The 17,528-nt window shown below is 39.5% G+C and overlaps 1 protein-coding gene across 1 annotated transcript; it reads right to left on the bottom strand.

Moving 5' to 3' along the window:
• Nucleotides 1-602: 602 nt before the first annotated feature.
• LOC147863195 (Lojap-related protein) lies at nucleotides 603-6,370 on the bottom strand. The gene is made up of 5 exons (XM_087321651.1): nucleotides 5,724-6,370; nucleotides 4,472-4,708; nucleotides 3,286-3,370; nucleotides 3,097-3,194; nucleotides 603-967 (listed from the first exon to the last, which is right to left on the bottom strand). Exons 1-5 carry the CDS (start codon nucleotides 6,336-6,338, stop codon nucleotides 917-919), a joined length of 1,086 nt encoding a protein of 361 aa, XP_087177777.1. The 5' UTR covers nucleotides 6,339-6,370; the 3' UTR covers nucleotides 603-916.
• Between the last annotated feature and the right edge of the window lie 11,158 nt (nucleotides 6,371-17,528).

The following is a 17,528-nucleotide window of genomic DNA, read 5'->3' as shown; positions in this document are numbered from 1 at the left end:
TGATTTTTCATGTTTTCCACCATTAATGCAACCAATCTGTTGTGGTCTCAGACCAACGCATTTCTTACCATACATTTATGGTTCCAAAATAAACCAGGTTCTTTGTTTGACACAGACAACATGAATAAATTAAATGAATGCAATTTAGCCAACCAGATATAGGTGAAAGCACATACTGGAGACATATGAAGAGACCAACTCACTAGATCCATATCCGTAATGAAATAATGGGCTAGAATCTTAAGTGCGATTCAAAAGAAATGCTCCAATTACATGACATCCTTTGTATCTAATTGTGTTTGCTAATTTGACTGATTCACTGAATATGTAAAGCAGCCAAAAAAGAGATCATTATAATCATCAAAAAACAGGCACTTGGATTCAAATGAGAAGTCTGGATAATAAATTGGCTATTTAGGGACGCAACAGCAACATTCTTTTTAATCAGTCAGACACCATACATAGTGCAAGTTTCCAATAGTTAGTATTTCACTATTAAACCAAAGTATCCTGGGAGATTTTGGTATTTTGTTTTATACCAATGCCACTTTCTCACTTTTAGAAAGGTGAGTATAAGCCATAGATCAAATAAACTTGAAATAGAAATGGTAACCTTTTTGTGCACTAGAATAGGATATTCACCCATGAGCACAGACAAGAAAAATTGGCAGTTCAATTTTTCTGGTGTTCATCTACTGTACCACATGCGTCTCTCCATTTTCTATGGAAGGGTAAGAAAAGAATGAAAACCGTCCACAAAAGACTGAGAATTTTTCCAAAAAATGGCAGACCAGGGACGTCGTGATTTGCATCCATGCCCCTAGACTTTGCGCAATATTCTTTAATCCTTATTTCCCCCAAATAATTACTGTACTAGCTTCAACAAGGACAGATAGTACTAAATATCACTTCTGTTCTAATAATTAGGATCCTTAAAGCCAGCTTTCTTAAGCATAGTTTGCAAATCCTGCAAAGAAATAAATAAACCATCACAGATGTAAAATCCTCACTCAATGCCTGTGCAGGTGCATAGAATAGTGAAAGAGTAAAAACTGAATTTAGAAACCTGATAAATACATGTATCACAATCAAGAACAAATGTAAGCTAACAAGAAGTCTCTCTCAGGACAAATTATGCTAGCCACTCTCCGTTACCTGAAATCTCATCAGAAATTTGTATTCGTACTGTCTACCATCCATGGATTACATTTGGAGTTCTATTTGTATTGTTAATGCATTGGGTCTGTTCCATTCTTTATTAGTTTTACTAGGTCTTCTGTATGTAGTATTTCTAATGGGTTGTTGCCATTAAATTAAGAAGGGATAGTATATGTTTTTATCAGTCAGAAAATCTATATAGTTTTGCACCATCAAATTGGATTTCCTCATTGTCCCTCATCTGGTGTGAATATATCATAGATATGTGTATGTAATCGTATATATATATGTTATATATGCAGCATGTATAAACATGTCTATGTATGTCTGTAGTAATCGGTAACAGTTCGGTTAGAGCAAAAACCAAACCATGAAACTGTGACTTAATAGCTTAACAGCTTAAACGGTTCTGTTCAGTTCACTTTAAGTTAAAAGACTGGAAAACAGTTTGGTTTAGTTTGGTTTATCATGCTTGAAAGCACAGCTTAAACGACTTAAACCACAAGCATGTGTTGGTTTAACAGCTCATTGGGTACTTCAATAATATAGAGATTATTAACCCTAACATATTTTAAAGTTGATTTCAATTTCTATTTGGCACCCCATTCTTGTCTCGATCTCTACACATGCATTGCACAGTGTGGTAGACCTCTTCACATCAGTTAAAGATTGAGGTAGGCAGATACATACACACATTTTCCAGAAAGAATCCACCAATCCTCTTATCGAGGAGTAGAATCTGAAGAACACTATATTTGCTAATACTGTTTTTTATGAAATAAGAGGGAGATACCATTGCCTGTTTAATCAATCATTTGGCCCACTATGTTAGGTAATGGAATATGAGGACCAATGGTGCTTGGGATTATTCTTGCTAGAACTCAAGACACATGGAAGAAGTTGGAGAACAATACAACCACACAAGCTCATCAACAAAGAACAAAGAAGTTGGAGAAAAAAGTTGGAGAACTTTTTCTAGACTAATACTAGCCTCTCAAACACTTCTGCAGTAGCTACCTCATTGGGTAATATCAAGACCTTAAAACACTTCACTATGGTCAAGCTCGTCATTCAAAGTTTTAACCCAGTCTTCACATTCTTTTAGGCTTCCCTAGATATTGAAGAGCATTCCTATGCTCTATCTTCAAGTTTTCTAGCGAAAGAATATCTCGAACTCTTGTGACTACATTTAATTATTTTTATGACTTTACCCATCCCATTAATCTTATATAATTATATAAATTGAAATTACATGTACAAGCACATACTAAAATTGTATCAAGAAAATAATTATAGACACATCTGCACATGACATACATAATTACATAGAAGTAGATGGTTAGACAGGAATTTGGAGGTAGATTATGTAAACATGGATGTTATATGGAATATAGAAACCTATGCTAAATGAGAAGTTGATTATAAGGAAGGTTGTTTTTATCAGCCTTTTCCAAGGGTTGAAAGAAAAATGAGAAGTCAGCTCCAAGGAGCATAGATTATACACACATCTGCACATGACATACATAATTACATAGAAGTAGATGGTTAGACAGGAATTTGGAGATAGATTATGTAAACATGGATGTTATATGTAATTTAGAATGAGAAGTTGATTATAAGGAAGATTGTTTTTATCAGCCCTTTCTAAGGGTTGAAAGAAAAATGAAAAGTCAGCTCCAAGGAGCATAGATTTTCATCAACCCTTTACAAGGGTTGAAAGAAACTTTTACCACACTCTGAAATTCTTCAAGAGCGACAAGGAAATGCCAAGGCTTATGGATTATATGATACTTGCGCAATCTATTCAAAACCTTTCAGCACTTTCACAACTCTGGTTCAAAACCCTTTAGGCATTTTCTCTTACAAAAAGTAGGAGAAGAAACGAGGAAAGGTTAAAATGTAGTACATTATAGTCTACAACAAAAAGAGTACCAGTACCTCATCTGCTGTTGAAGACCTCACAGATCCAGTCCACATGTCTTCTAGCTTATAATATTCTCTTGACTCTTCATCGAGGATGTGAATGATAATATTTCCTATCAAAACCGACGTAAAGCAGAAACGTTAATCTAGACACATTCAGCTCTTTCACCCATCCAAATAAACCACACCAATATATCATCTCACCACAATCCACCACCAACCATTTTCCTCCTACTTGCCCCTCTATGGTTGGATACAAGGGGGGTTCAACTTGTCCTTTCTTCTTTATCTGTACCAAAACATAACCAATGAAAATCATTATTTCTTTTAGGAGTAGTGAAATAAGAACTCGTTGCTTCCCATTGTTTCTTGCATTTCTTATTTCACAACTCCTAAAAACAATGGAAAATAAGAACTGCAAGAAACAATGGGAATCAACGAGTTCTTATTGCACTACATATAAAAAAAGATAGAATCCCAGCATTTGCAAGAAAAAGAGAAAAGAAAAGAAATTATGTATATCCCTTGGCTGTATGCCACGAACCATGTAGGAAAGATGCTAAAACCCTTTGAATATCTGTTACACCTATTTGAGGCATGCATTATATCCTCCAACACAACCATCAGAATCTGAAACCATTACATCAGAGCTATCTAGAGATGTTTTAGAATTTCTGTTCTTAAGATTAGAAAATTTTCAAAAATAAAAATCATCCTTATGTGATGCTCTTTGTCCTAGAATCATGGTGTGGATTCCTTCATACTTAAGAGAGAAAAAGGTTAGTATTTGATCACTTTAATGAGCATGAGTTCTCTGCATGAGTTAAGAAATTGGGTTACATAATCCTATCAAATTTACGAAGGTATGAATCCTCTTCTAATAACTCTGTGTTATCACGCATATCATTCACACCCCCATTTGATGTCGATGTAAATGTAAGTAACTACAAGGGGCAATGGATGCATAGTTACCCTTGAATGTACCCATTGATACGATCTATGAAGAGAATAATGTTTACCCACAGATGATTTATCTTTTCTCAATAAAAGTGCTTAGAATGGATGGCCTATTTATGATCACCAGAAGGGGTGTACATAGAACCTCCTGGAAGGAGAAACAAAGATAAGTAACCATTTTCAATAAAACCATTTAGAAAATGGTATGTAACAATCAACAAAGCTCTAATGTATCAACCATCAACTAAGCTTCAAACATCCACTTCCTCATTATTAGCAAAACTTACATGTTCACAATATATGTATATTTGGGTGTGTATTATCAGTCAGAAATGAAATGTCTTGAAACATGTCAAGAGAAAAAAACCTTGGATTTTGCAAGCATTTTTATGTTTTATAATATCTCACGCATATGTATGCCAGTATCATTCACCTTGAAAACTAGAGCATCAGCAATGCCACGAACATGCCTATCAGATATACCAGTAGCAACAATCATTGTATCAGTCCATTCACATCGATCACTGACAGGGAAAATCTGCACATCTCTTGCACGAACTTCTTCTAGCACTTGCTTAATCTCTTCTATAGTCAGTAATTCCGCAACTCCTTCATTTGCAAAACCATCATCTTCTATGCTTTCTATCAGATATCCCTCTTGAAGCATTTCCTTTCAGAACATTTGCAAGCTTAACATTAAAAAAGTGCAAACTACATAAACATCATAATATCACTTAACATACAAATTAATATCACATAGAAAGTACTATACTACAGTAACTTTCCAGAATTGTTCTAGCGGCTATAGGACTTGCATATATATGCGAAAATGTTGGCTGTAACTTCAGTTTTACAGAAAAGAGGTATCATGCAACTGTAATATGAATTCTGTTAACTTTCAAAGAAACTCAAATGAATGCAGTAAACATGACACCACGTTGATTGAAGCATAAATCATTCATCCAGAGGAACTTGCACGTGATGGAAAGGAGAAATAACGAAAGAAATCAAGGTCAAAACTACCCTTGATCACAACAGAGGATCATCGTCTTGTGCAAGTTCGACACCCCAGAGATGGCCCATTTTCATATATCCCATGAGAAACTCTTTTAAAAAGACTTCAACTACACAATTACATTCAAAGACTAATGTGTCCATCATCATTTCAATTCATACAACCAAGAATGAGGTCCCCAAAAACTATGAGATGATTACATACACAAGCTATGAAATTTCAAGAAATGAGCTATTAGTTCAGTATTCCAGTTTCTGTAGCTTCATTGACCATGCACCATTCATTAGGACAACTAAAACACGGTACAGAATGTTTTACGAAGTATTTCTTATCATATTGAATAATAAATCCCCACTTCCCTACAATAGTGATTGTAGCAATCACCGACTCCACATACCCCATTACATGGAGTCTACAGAGTGGAGTTTTCTTCCTTAATCATTCCAATTTGTTTTATATAACATTCTAACTTTCTTTCCCTAACATTTCAGTTTGTTCTGTAACCCGTTCTAGCTTTGCTTACTGAACATTTAAGTTTTCTTTCTTTTCTACCTTACATCATCGACTTCAACCCGTCGAGATTCAAAGACTTCGATTTCCTAAACATCTAGCATTATTTCTAAAACATTATGGTTTTTCTTTACTTTTTAGCTTTTTATCTCTTCTCTACCTTCAAGTCTTCTGAGACATTGGTCATGTCAACTCCATCACCTTCGTCATATTCCTTTTCATCTTTATCCACTTCATCAGGATCAGAATTGGTGATATCTGTCTCCTCATTATCCTCCTCTATGTTTGACGTCAAACTAGTATCATCATCAGCCTCAAGACTGGAAAACAACTCTTCTTCTCCTTCTGATTTTGAGAAAGACTCTCTTTCACCTCCTTCCAATCTTAAACAAGTTTCTCTCTTTCCTTCTGTTTCCGGAAAAGAATTGGCAATTCGTCCTGCTTGCAGGCAATGCTCTTTTCCTCCTTGAGGCAAGGAAATACGGTGGATCACATCACGAGGACTGTGAGTATCACCATCATTTTCTTTCGTTGAAAGAGAAGCTGAAAGGTTTCTCTCTACATAGAGAGGAATCTTCTTGCGATCAGAGAATCTCAAGCTTCGGGCTGAACATAGACTGAAATTTCTGGAATTTATTATGCGCTCTCTCTTAGCAACCAGATGCGAGACCGACGTGGTGGGGATACGGAAGAAGTTTGTTGAAGAAGCTAGTGTGGTGGAGAAGGATCGACACAGTCTTCTTCTGCTACTTCTGCGTAAAAGCTTCAGGAACATGGCCACAGACAGGACAGGGGCAGAGGAATGAAAGGAAGGACGAAGTTTAGAGAAGAGAAGAGAAGAGAAGAGAAGAGAAGAAAGTATGTATGTACGTAAATGTGAACTAACTGCATACATATACATATTACATACATACATGAATATGTTAAAGTATTAAGTACATATGTAACAACTTCAAGAAAGAAGATGAAGGAAAGGAAGAGGAGGGGAGGAGAGGGGATAAAAAGGGGGTTTTAGGCTTTTAAGCGAACCCACTACACTCTACATACATACATTACATACATACATACATATGGCTCCTCTCCAACTCCTACCAAATCATAAAAGAGGCATGGCCAGGGAATCGCAGCCACGGGCGGTGCAGGGTGTGCGTAGCCGAGGGCGCGTGCGATCTACACCGTCCGATCTAGATAATAATAAAAAACAGCACCATCAAAAAAGTTGATAGTGGTTGTCACTAGGAACTCGACTCTAACAGCGTCTGTCTATCACCAGGAGCCCGACTGACTGAGGACACGAGCCTGACTCACTATTAGCCTCTATCACCAAGAGCCCGACCGCGTCAGTGCAGGAGCCCAACTCAAATCAGGAGCCCGACCAACTCAGAACAAGAGCCTGACTCAAAAACAAGCATCAAAAACTTCAAAAAATTCTAAGTGCAAAACAAAAATTCCTCTAAAAAATCAAAAACTTCCGATTACACAAAATTTAAAACTCAAAACTCAAAAATTACACAAACTTAAAACTTAAAGCTTCAAGTAACAGATGAACTAAAAACTTAATGCTTCAAATAACAAATCGACTTAAAACTTAAAGCTTCAAATTACACTTACGTTAAAGCTTGAAACTTCAAATTACACAAATTTCCTACCACAAAATGTTTCTGACATCAATAGCTATGTAGCTTTGATTTCGGAAACCAAAAATGTCCAAAGTCTAAGTTAAAAAACTAAAAAGATGAAATGTGTATACACAAGTATGCAGAGATTATGGCTCATGTGGGGATGATGGCAAAATGCAGCCACAATTATTGCAACATGTAACATTCAAGTCCCTTGAAGTCAAGGTCAAGCCATTGCATTGCAACACAAACACCGAACCTTCTCAGTTTCACATATTGGTAATCACCTCCTACCCTAGCTTGCACCTCTCTATAGTTTTCCGGTGTGGGATTTAGAAGTGTTTGGGGGAGCTACCAATAAGTTATTGTGATATGTCGATCGTTGCTTAGTCGTCTTCTTCATTGTATACATTTCAAAATAGTTGCCCAGTCAAAGGATCCTAACCCTTGCTTGAGACATTGAATAGCTTCCTCAATCATTTGTATTTTGGACTCTCAACAGGTGTGGCATGTGCCTCTCAATAATCTTCCGGATTCCAACTAAATGCTTACATTTACTCACAAGGTATTGGCAATCACAATATGAGTATTGGAGCGTGGGAGTTGTCAAGCTCAATATTTTAAACCAATATCGGGCATCATCCACAATATGCACTATGGATGTATCACTGCCATACCTTTCTAGTATCCTCTCAGTGTCTTGACCTTTGATCCCTACAATTTGCATGGGGTGAAAATCTACCACTCTCACATATTTCTTGCCATTGCTTGTACCATTCTAAGACATGCACAAGATTGGTAATTGATCGGTTTATTCTTCCTCTCAAGGTAGTGTACTTGATAAACTGCCGATGTCTTTCCACAATATTGGTAGTGTCAACATGTTCATAGTTGAACATTCTACCAAACTTGGGCCAAAGTTTCCTCCACACACATCTCAAGCCACGCCATCCTCTTTCTAAATATTGCCAAACATTGGGTTTGTCTGTATATTCTACCTTTATCTCCTCACAGATCGCATTGAATACGAATTTCATAATGCATTGCATGAGTTGGCACATCCGTTGATAAATATGGTTTCTCTTAGCCACTCTTCCTTTTGGCACCAATTTTTCTATCCATGATTTTTCAGCGTGGAACTAGCACAATAAAAGTCGACAATGTGTTTGCAACCATTGCCCAATCCAAGATTGATGGTCGGCTGCAACCACATTACTTATGGCATTATATGACATCCTACATTTATCAATCACTATCGTATTTGGCATCACCTTGGGCATCCATGAGAATAAGACTCTCAAGCAAGTTTCTAACGCGACTTGCTCATGGTTTGACCCTTTAACAAGATCCCAATTCCCATTGCGTTTGGGGCAACAACTGCATATAAGGGCAACCCAAATGTGTGTCCTTTAAATGTGGAGTCGATTGCTCAAGAGTTGTGTAGTGACAATCACTCACACATTTCTAACATCCATTGATCTTCAAACATCAAGATAAATGGTTGCCTAGTTGGTGATCCACATTCATCAGGCAAGTAGGGTTGGATATGAGACACCTTCCCAATATCTCCGAGTGCATAAGCATATTGCATCATCAAAGACCAATTAACCTTTGACATAGTACTCCCAATTTTTAACCTATTTGCCATGTTATGGACCTCCTTTGGTATCATAAAGAACCTATAGCTAACAAGTTCTAATGGAATTATGATATGCTTCCTTACAAATGCTCATACATGCCACATGCCTTGCACAACCAACATCAAATAGGCCATCTTTGCAACATCTTATGACATTTGGGTGTGCCGGCAAATGGTACACATTTGGTCTACTACTTGGAACATGACCAGTATGAGGTCCATATATTGAAATGGTCATGGTCCCATGGTCAAACCCATCATTCCTTCTAACTTCGATATGGAAGCTACACCCACATCTAGATGAACCCCTTCACCGACGAGTGCAAGGATGAACACGTTGAGGCACACCAATGTGATGACAATTATACCTATTCACACGTGCATACTTCTGGACTCCATTCCGAAAGCATGTGTGATACTTGGTTTGAACATCCATGATTGCATCATCTAACTTAAGGAATTTCACCTTGATCACATCTATGGGACTAGTCTTGATATATTTGACAATGCTCGTTCCCAACATGTCATTCAGTGTTGCCATTGACACCAATTGGCCACCACATTGTTCAACGAGGTGCTTTTACATATGCACTAGCGATGCCATGATTACGAAGATCACTCGCCCAATGTCTCTTTAACTCTTTAAGAGTCCCTGTCAATGGGTGATGGGAGGCGCCGCCATGTGACACCAATACTACATTGCACTTCTGACTTCGCAATCCATGTCTTCTTACACTGAAAATCATACTTGAGATTTATCACACATCCGATTCAAACTTATATAATATTCACACTTGCAATTCATACTTACATAAGGTTAAGTCCTAACCACAATCTTTTACTTTAGCTTCTCCATTACTTGTTCATTTCTAGCATCGTATATGGCCATCTTGCGACTCATGAATCGGGCTATGAATTTGGACTCTATGCATGTTTTGAGTTCTTTTGGAGTGGCATTGAACTTGTTAATTGCTCTCGTCTTCAAATTTCTCATGTATGATCGACGAGATCTAATGTGCTTCACCTCGGGATCCAAAAAACGATGAATCGACCATTGCCTTTCATAATCACTAAAGAATGATGTGGTTGTGCTCTTCCTGGAAGTCGATTGCTCCTCTTCCTCTATATTCAGCCCCCGAAGAAGCACTACATGAATGCCACGTACCTTCTGTATTAGAGATATGCCCTAATGTAAGCATATGATAAGGATAAAAGAATGATAGATAGATAGATAGAAAGGAGAGAGAGAAAGAAGGGTGCCGATCCACCCAACCACCCCTGAGCGAAGGGATCGGGACGAACTCGAGCCTCGATCGGCGTCCCATACCACCATCGTGGCGTCAAGTCGTACCTGATGTTGGCGCGCGCTCGCTACAACAGTTGAACCACCACGAAACAGAGTCTCGACGTAGTCAAAAGATGATGAAATGAGGGTAGCTAGGTCTCTTATTTATAGCAATACCCAAGGCCCCCAAGCAAGTTCACACTTGGCCTAATGGGTTGTCTCAATCCCGAGGATTAAAAGTAATCCTTCCCTTCTTTACCCTCTTGTTTAACCCTCATACTTATCCACGTGTATAGAATACTACGGTAAATTCTCACCACGGGATATTATATGGTCATGCCCGTAACATACTCCCCCTCTTTAAAACATTGCACTCTTGCAATGGAAAGTTAGGGAAGTTAGTTCTAAGAGTATTTTCACATTCCCATGTGGCATCTTTTATTGATTTATCCATCCCTTTTATTTTAAATTATCGTATTTCTTTAGTACGTAATTTTTTTGTTTTAACATCGAGAATTCTTTGTGGTACATGTGGTTTAGAAGATAATTCTTCAGAAGTAACCAGAGTTTCAATTGTAACTGTATTGTCACCAGAACCTAGAAGTTCTTTTAGACGACTCACATGAAAAACTGGATGAATTTCAACACCATTGGGAAGAGCGAGACGATAGGCTGATGACCCAATGCGTTTGAGGATTGTAAAAGGTCCACAAAATCGCGGGGCTAACTTAGCACACTTACCCTTAGACAATGTCTTAGAATTGTGAGGTACACGTAAAAATACCTCTTGTCCAGGGTGGAATACACGAGGTTGCCTATGATGATCGACATAAAAACGCGCTCTATCTTGAGCTGTTTTTATATTATCTTGTGCAATATGCAACATATCTTGCATATCCCGAAGAAAGTTTTGCGTACTTCGCAACTCATCATGATGTATATTAACATCAATCGGGGCTCGTGGCTGAAAACCATACATCAACATAAAAGGACTATATCCCATCAACGTATGCTTGGAGCTGTTATAAGCAAACTCCAAAATTGGGAGATAATGTTCCCATTTTGTTGGTTTTGTACCAACGTATGCGTGAATGTGTTTTTAGAATTCAAAGTATTGAATACTACAAGAATATAAGGTATGGAGCATTCACATCTGGAGGTCAAGGACACGAACCAAGGTCTTGAGGATAAGTCAAGCAAAAAGCAAGACACGTGGAGAAAAGTAAAAGAAGAAAAAAGGGTGCTACCAAAACACAGTCTGAAACGAACGCTCATAAACCATTCGTTTAGAAGCCAAATATTATGTTCAAATATAGGTTGGAAGCTTGTAAAGAGAGCTATCCGTAGCTTTTTAAATCTCTACATTTGGAGCTCGGATGAGGGAGATATGATGATTAGAAGATCGTTGTGTCATAACTAAGTATAAAGGATGAAAAGTTCTAAAAAAAGCGTGAAAAAGAAAGCAAGGGAAGGTTATCTAGTAGAGGAGAACTTCATATAAAGCAAGAAGAGTAAGGTGGTGGTGAAGAGTCTCTTTCTTGTGGTGTTTTTCTTGCCTATTCATGTAGTGTGTTTGAGTGGTGATCAATTTATCCTTGTAGGCTTGAGTTTATGTATCTTCTTTCTCTCTTACTTATACCATAATCATTCATTATCAATAAATCTCTATTGTTTTGGATCTATATATCTTATTTATCTCTCATTTCTATCATCTCTCTGTCATCATTTTGGCGCTCGAGGGAGGGCCGATCCTTTTCATATAACGGGAGGAACGGTTGTCCACTCATTGATGGTTGGATCTACCGATTCATCATCAAACTGATGGAAAGATATGGAGTTTGCGATGCGACAGATCTACGAAGAGAACTTTTCCAATTGCGTATGGTTTCATCAATGTGCTACCTCGAGTATGAGAAGACGTTTTTGGATATATGGTCCACTTAGATTCGACTTGTTGGAGGCGTTGAAGATGTATACTTCAAGATGCAAAGATTCAAAGCAGGGCTAGATCCATATTTTCAATATGAAGTGCATATGAAGTACCCAAAGTCTTTCCATGATTTGCTTTGAGTATGTCAAAGTTATGATCAACAATTGAAGAAAGTGTTATTTGGTGAAGCATATGGAGTATCGACGTCATATACCATATTTAATCCAAGCTATGATAATTGTGGATCAATCATGAGCCAACAACCAACATATTTGCAATGTCTGATTCAATAGGTTCCCTCATATCATTATTCTAATTTTTGGAGTTATGATGATGTCTATGAAGGTGATTCCAGAGACAAAGAAGAAGAGGTGATGAATGTGGAGTTCCCCCATATAGTTCACGAGGACAACCATAATATAAAGAATGATGATGTGAAAGACGAATCCAAGGAGATTGTTATGAGAAGCGATGCTATGGATGGTGATGCCAATGTACATCATGTTGAGGACATTATTGATACAACAAGAGATATGGTGGTTGATGATGAATATGTGCAAGATAAAATGGAAGATATGACAGAAAAAGTTGTTGATGGTGAAGTACCCACAAGGGAGTTGCAAGATGAAGAAGGTAACCTAGAAGTGATAGCTGGAGATTAGCTTTTGGAGATCAATGCGTGTAAGGAAACATTGGTAAGTGCCAAGTTGCAGTGTATGAAGGTGTTCGTGCAAGATTTGTGTTTTGGATTTGCATTGAGTAGCAACAAAGTTATGTGGGCATCAACTCTTCAACAACAATTTGATCAAGAGCCAAGAGAATTACTTGTAATGCATGATTGGAGTATCATGAACTTATCACCATCAAAGGATCCACCACAACTAATCAAATGTATAAAGGAGAAGGAATCATCTATCGACAATGGCAAGCAAGAAGAGGAAAGCATAACAATTAATGAATCTTCGTGGGATAGGGAAAACAAATCATTCCAGATGGTGTCTAAGGAGGAAGAAGAAGTCATTGAAGAGAAAAGTATTATCACCCTAAAGGGGAAAAAGAAGATGATTTCAAACGATGTCCAAGGAGAAGAGGATCTAACGTTTATTTCTCTTCTTTTTAAGTTTTCAAAGTTATTCATAAATGACTATTCACATATAAGAGTAGAAGGCATCAAGCACCACATCAAGTTGGAGGATTTGAAGTTTGTCTCACCTATTGTTGTGGTTCCGCTATCGTAGTGCCGCTACGTAGCACAAGTACGTGATCGAAGAAAGAAGAGCTAACAAGGAAGACACAAAACAACATGAACACACAAATGGGTAGCTCGCTCCCTAGCGAAAAGCTAGACCGGAGCAATTATTCATCTTGGGAGTACAAGATGATCCAATACCTCGTCGGCCAAGGGTATTGGAGCTACATCAACGGCGCACTCGAGAACAAGCCCGACAACACAAACGACAACTACCCAATGTGGGAGCAAGGAGCGAGTCAGGTAATGTATTGCTTGGCAACATGTGTCCACGACCATATGCTTAGCCACATTCGAGACGCTAAGACGCCTAAAGAGGTGTGGGAGAACTTAAAGAAAATGTTCGCCGCCAACACGACCGCCCGCAAACTTCAATTGCGGCAAGAGTTGAATAACATTCGGCAAAAAGACATGTCCGTGTCGGACTACACCGCCAAAATCAAGAGCATTTGTGACCTTTTGCTCCATCAACATAAACATCGACGAAGACGAGATGGTTCAAGTATGCTTGGGTGGCCTCGCACAATGATTTGATCCACTACGGACGACAATCTTGGCGAGAGAAAACCCTCCCTTGTTCTTCGACCTCCAATCGATGTTATTGGTCGAAGAAAACCACATTCGAACCAAAAGGAAGGCACCGGAAGGACAAATGTTCTTCTCGAATTCGGACGGTGGTTGAGGAAGAGGTCGTGGCGGTAGAAGAGGAAGCCATCGAGGAACCTTCGAAAGAAGGGGGAGCTTCCAAGCCGAACAAGGTCGGCAAACGAGGCCCGCAACTTGAAATTATTGCGGCAATATCGGCCACTATGAGGCGGAGTGTCGGAAGAAAAGAAGTGAGTCGGCATCGACAAGCCGACAACTCACAAACTATGCCAACAACTCCGAATACGAGGATTACGGCGGACTATTTGTAATGCGGCATAGAGCGAACTCTATGATGGCCTCCGACTCCGCAAGAATCTCCAATCCGGAAGATGTGTGGTTCGTAGATTCCGGCGCCTCACATCACATGACATCCCACGAAGAGTGGTTTCACGATTTACGAATGCCGGTTTTATAGAAACGGGAGATGACACCACGCATCCCATTCGGCACATCGGCAATGTCCCATTCGGGAAAGAAGGCGAGCAAACTGGCATCAAGAATGTCTTGCACATGCCCACGATAACAAAGAATTTGGTCTCGGTCGGCCAAATCGTGGAGCAAGGCATGCAAGTCTGCTTCACCAAAGAAGGATGCTTCATCGAGAAAGATGGTTGAGTCATAGCTAAGGGGCAAAGAGAAGGCCGAATGTTCATCCTCGATTTGAACAAGGTGAAATCGGCAATGTACGCTAAAGGTCTCAAAAACGAGACGAACATCGAGTTGTGGCACAAAAGAATCAGACACATCAACCTCCAACGGCATCTGAGCTATGCAAACAAAGGGAGTCGTTATCAGACTTCCGACATTCGAGTTGAAACGAGTCGACCGAGTATGCGAAGCGTGTCAACTTGGCAAACAACATCGACTCCCATTCCCGAAGGACAGCTCCGCGAGCAAAGGCCTCCTCGACGTCATACACTCGGATGTATGGGGACCGGCTCAAACGCCGACGATCGGCAGATGCCGATACTACGTAACCTTCATTGACGACTACTCCCGCTACGCGTGGATCTACCCGATGAAGAAGAAGAGCGAAGTGTTCTCCCACTTCCAAAAGCTCAAAGGGCAAGTCGAAAAAGAAACCGGTCGGCACATTTGATGGCTACGATCGGATGGAGGCAAAGAGTACTTCTCCGACGAATTCACCTCCTACCTCCAAAGTGAAGGCATTCGGAGAGAATTCTCATGCCGACACACACCCCAACAAAATGGAGTCGCTGAAAGGAAGAATCGGCAAATACTTGAGGTAGCATGCGCCATGATGCATGAGAAGCACATGCCGAATTTGTATTGGGCCGAAGTGGCATCCACGACCGTCTATCTCATGAACCGGTGGATCACCAATGGAGTCCATGAGCTAACTCCATATGAGCTCCTTGTTGAAAGGAAGCCGATCCTGTCGCATCTCAAAGTGTTCGGAAGCATTGCGAATGTACGCATCCCAAACAAACAACGACAGAAGCCCGACGCGAAGTTGGAGAGATGTATCCTCATAGGATACTCATCCGAGAAGAAGGCATACAAGTGCTACAACCCTTCTACCCAAGTGGTTTGGGTAAGTCGAGACATATTCTTCAATGAGTCCGCATCGTGGTATGCACAAGAGGCAACTTCGACTCCGACTCTGGTCGACCCGGAATCCACCGAACAAGAGGTAGAATATGGAGATCTCTTCGAACACATGTTCGAAGAATGTCCGATTACGGCAAAGCCTAGTGGGCCACAAGAGGCCCCACATGACCCAAGCCCGTCGCAACCAAGTACGAACTTGGACAAAGGCAAAGGTAAGATGCCCGAATACGAAGTCGACCACCCCGACGACAATGATTCAGATAGATCGGCTCCCTCACTAGACAGTGAGTTCGGTGTACCCATCATGCGTACACCTGGAGTAAAGAAGGCGCTCACATCGGAGAGCAAAAAACTTCGACGCTCATCTAGAGCAAAGAACCCCGTCACTCGGCACAGCTACAACGAGTACATGACCCATCATTACGCCTTTACAATGAAGGTAGCGGCCGAACAAGAGCCCAAGAGCTCCACTGAAGCGGCTCGTAACCCACGATGGGTGGAAGTAGCCGACCTTCGTCCACACACTACAAGCCTTTGTCACCGGCTTGAGGGGGAGGAACTGAGATTGCCACGACGAAGAAAGCCGAAGGCCGGACGGAAGCACACGAAGCCGACAAAAGCCAAAGCAGATGTTGGAAGCCTCACACTTGAGCTTGAGGGGGCGTGTTGAGAGATTAAGCTCAACTTAGTTTAGTTAGTTAGTCAACACATGTAACTTAGTAGTTACCTAGATAGAATCTAGTTGGTGTGTTGACCATAAAGCCTTAAATAGGATTTTGTACTCAAGTGAGATACATTGTAGATCCACCATTCCATTCTCATTTAATATAGGACTTACACGTTGTACCTATATTCTCCTAGCACATGTGCACCCTTTCACATGAAACCTATAATACCTCATTGAAGGTATTTTTGTATTTGATGATAGTTGATGATATTTACCTTTTAATATACCTTATCATCCCCCATCTTGTTTTTTTGTTCATAGTGTACTCTCTCTCTTCCTCTCACGCACACATACACGCACATATCACTTAATCTTCTACTACGTAATCACATAATTAGGTAATAATTATTCTTTAATTAATTACCTAATCATTAACAACATGCTTACTTCTCTCAAGAGCTATGTATCGCATGACCATACTCGTGTTTGGAGAGTTGACAAAGACATAGTAATTGTGGTAATCTCTTTCTTTGTGTTGACAAGGAGAAAGATAGTGATGGCAATTGTCAATGTGTGTGTGGGTGTGTGTCTAGGAGCGTGAGGTTTTTCCTACCGACTAGCGGGGGTTTTACTCACATAATTTGTTTTATTTATTCTCTCCTTCTTTGTCTATAGCCATGAATAGGGCAAAGGAGAATTTTTTGTTTTATTAGTAGCTTAGGGTTCACCAAGAAGCAAGGGGGAGGGCTAAATGTGAAAGTGTTTTTAGAATTCAAAGTATTGAACACTACAAGAATATAAAGTATGGAGCATTCACATTCGGAGGTCAAGGACACGAACAAAGGTCTTGAGGATAAGTCAAACAAAAAGCAGGACACGTGGAGAAAAGTAGAAAAAGAAAAAAGCGAGCCACCAAAACACAATCTGAAACGAACGCTCATAAATCATGCGTTTAGAAGCCAAATATTATATTCAAATATAGGTTGGAAAGCCTATAAAGAGAGCTACCCTTAACTTTTTAAATCTCTAAATTTGGAGCTCGGATGAGGGAGATATGATGATTAGAAGATCGTTGTGTCATAGCTAAGTATAAAGGATGAAAATTTCTAAAAAGAGCGTGAAAAAGAAAGCAAGGGAAGGTTATCTAATAGAGGAGAACTTCATATAAAGCAAGAAGAGTAAGGTGGTGGTGAAGAGTCTCTTTCTTGTGGTGTTTTTCTTGCCTATTCATGTAGTGCGTTTGAGTGGTGATCAATTTATCCTTGTAGGCTTGAGTTTATGTATCTTCTTTCTCTCTTACTTATACCATAATCATTCACTATCAATAGATCTCTGTGGTTTTGGATCTATATATCT

The sequence above is a fragment of the Azolla caroliniana genome, unplaced genomic scaffold, assembly GCF_043228905.1.
Source record: "Azolla caroliniana isolate FFs.n. ecotype wild unplaced genomic scaffold, voAzoCaro1.0.p SCAF_6, whole genome shotgun sequence".
In the NCBI taxonomy this organism is placed as follows: Eukaryota; Viridiplantae; Streptophyta; class Polypodiopsida; order Salviniales; family Salviniaceae; genus Azolla; species Azolla caroliniana.
The sequence above is the reverse complement of the archived record's forward strand: the minus strand, read 5'-3'. Positions and strand labels throughout refer to the sequence as shown.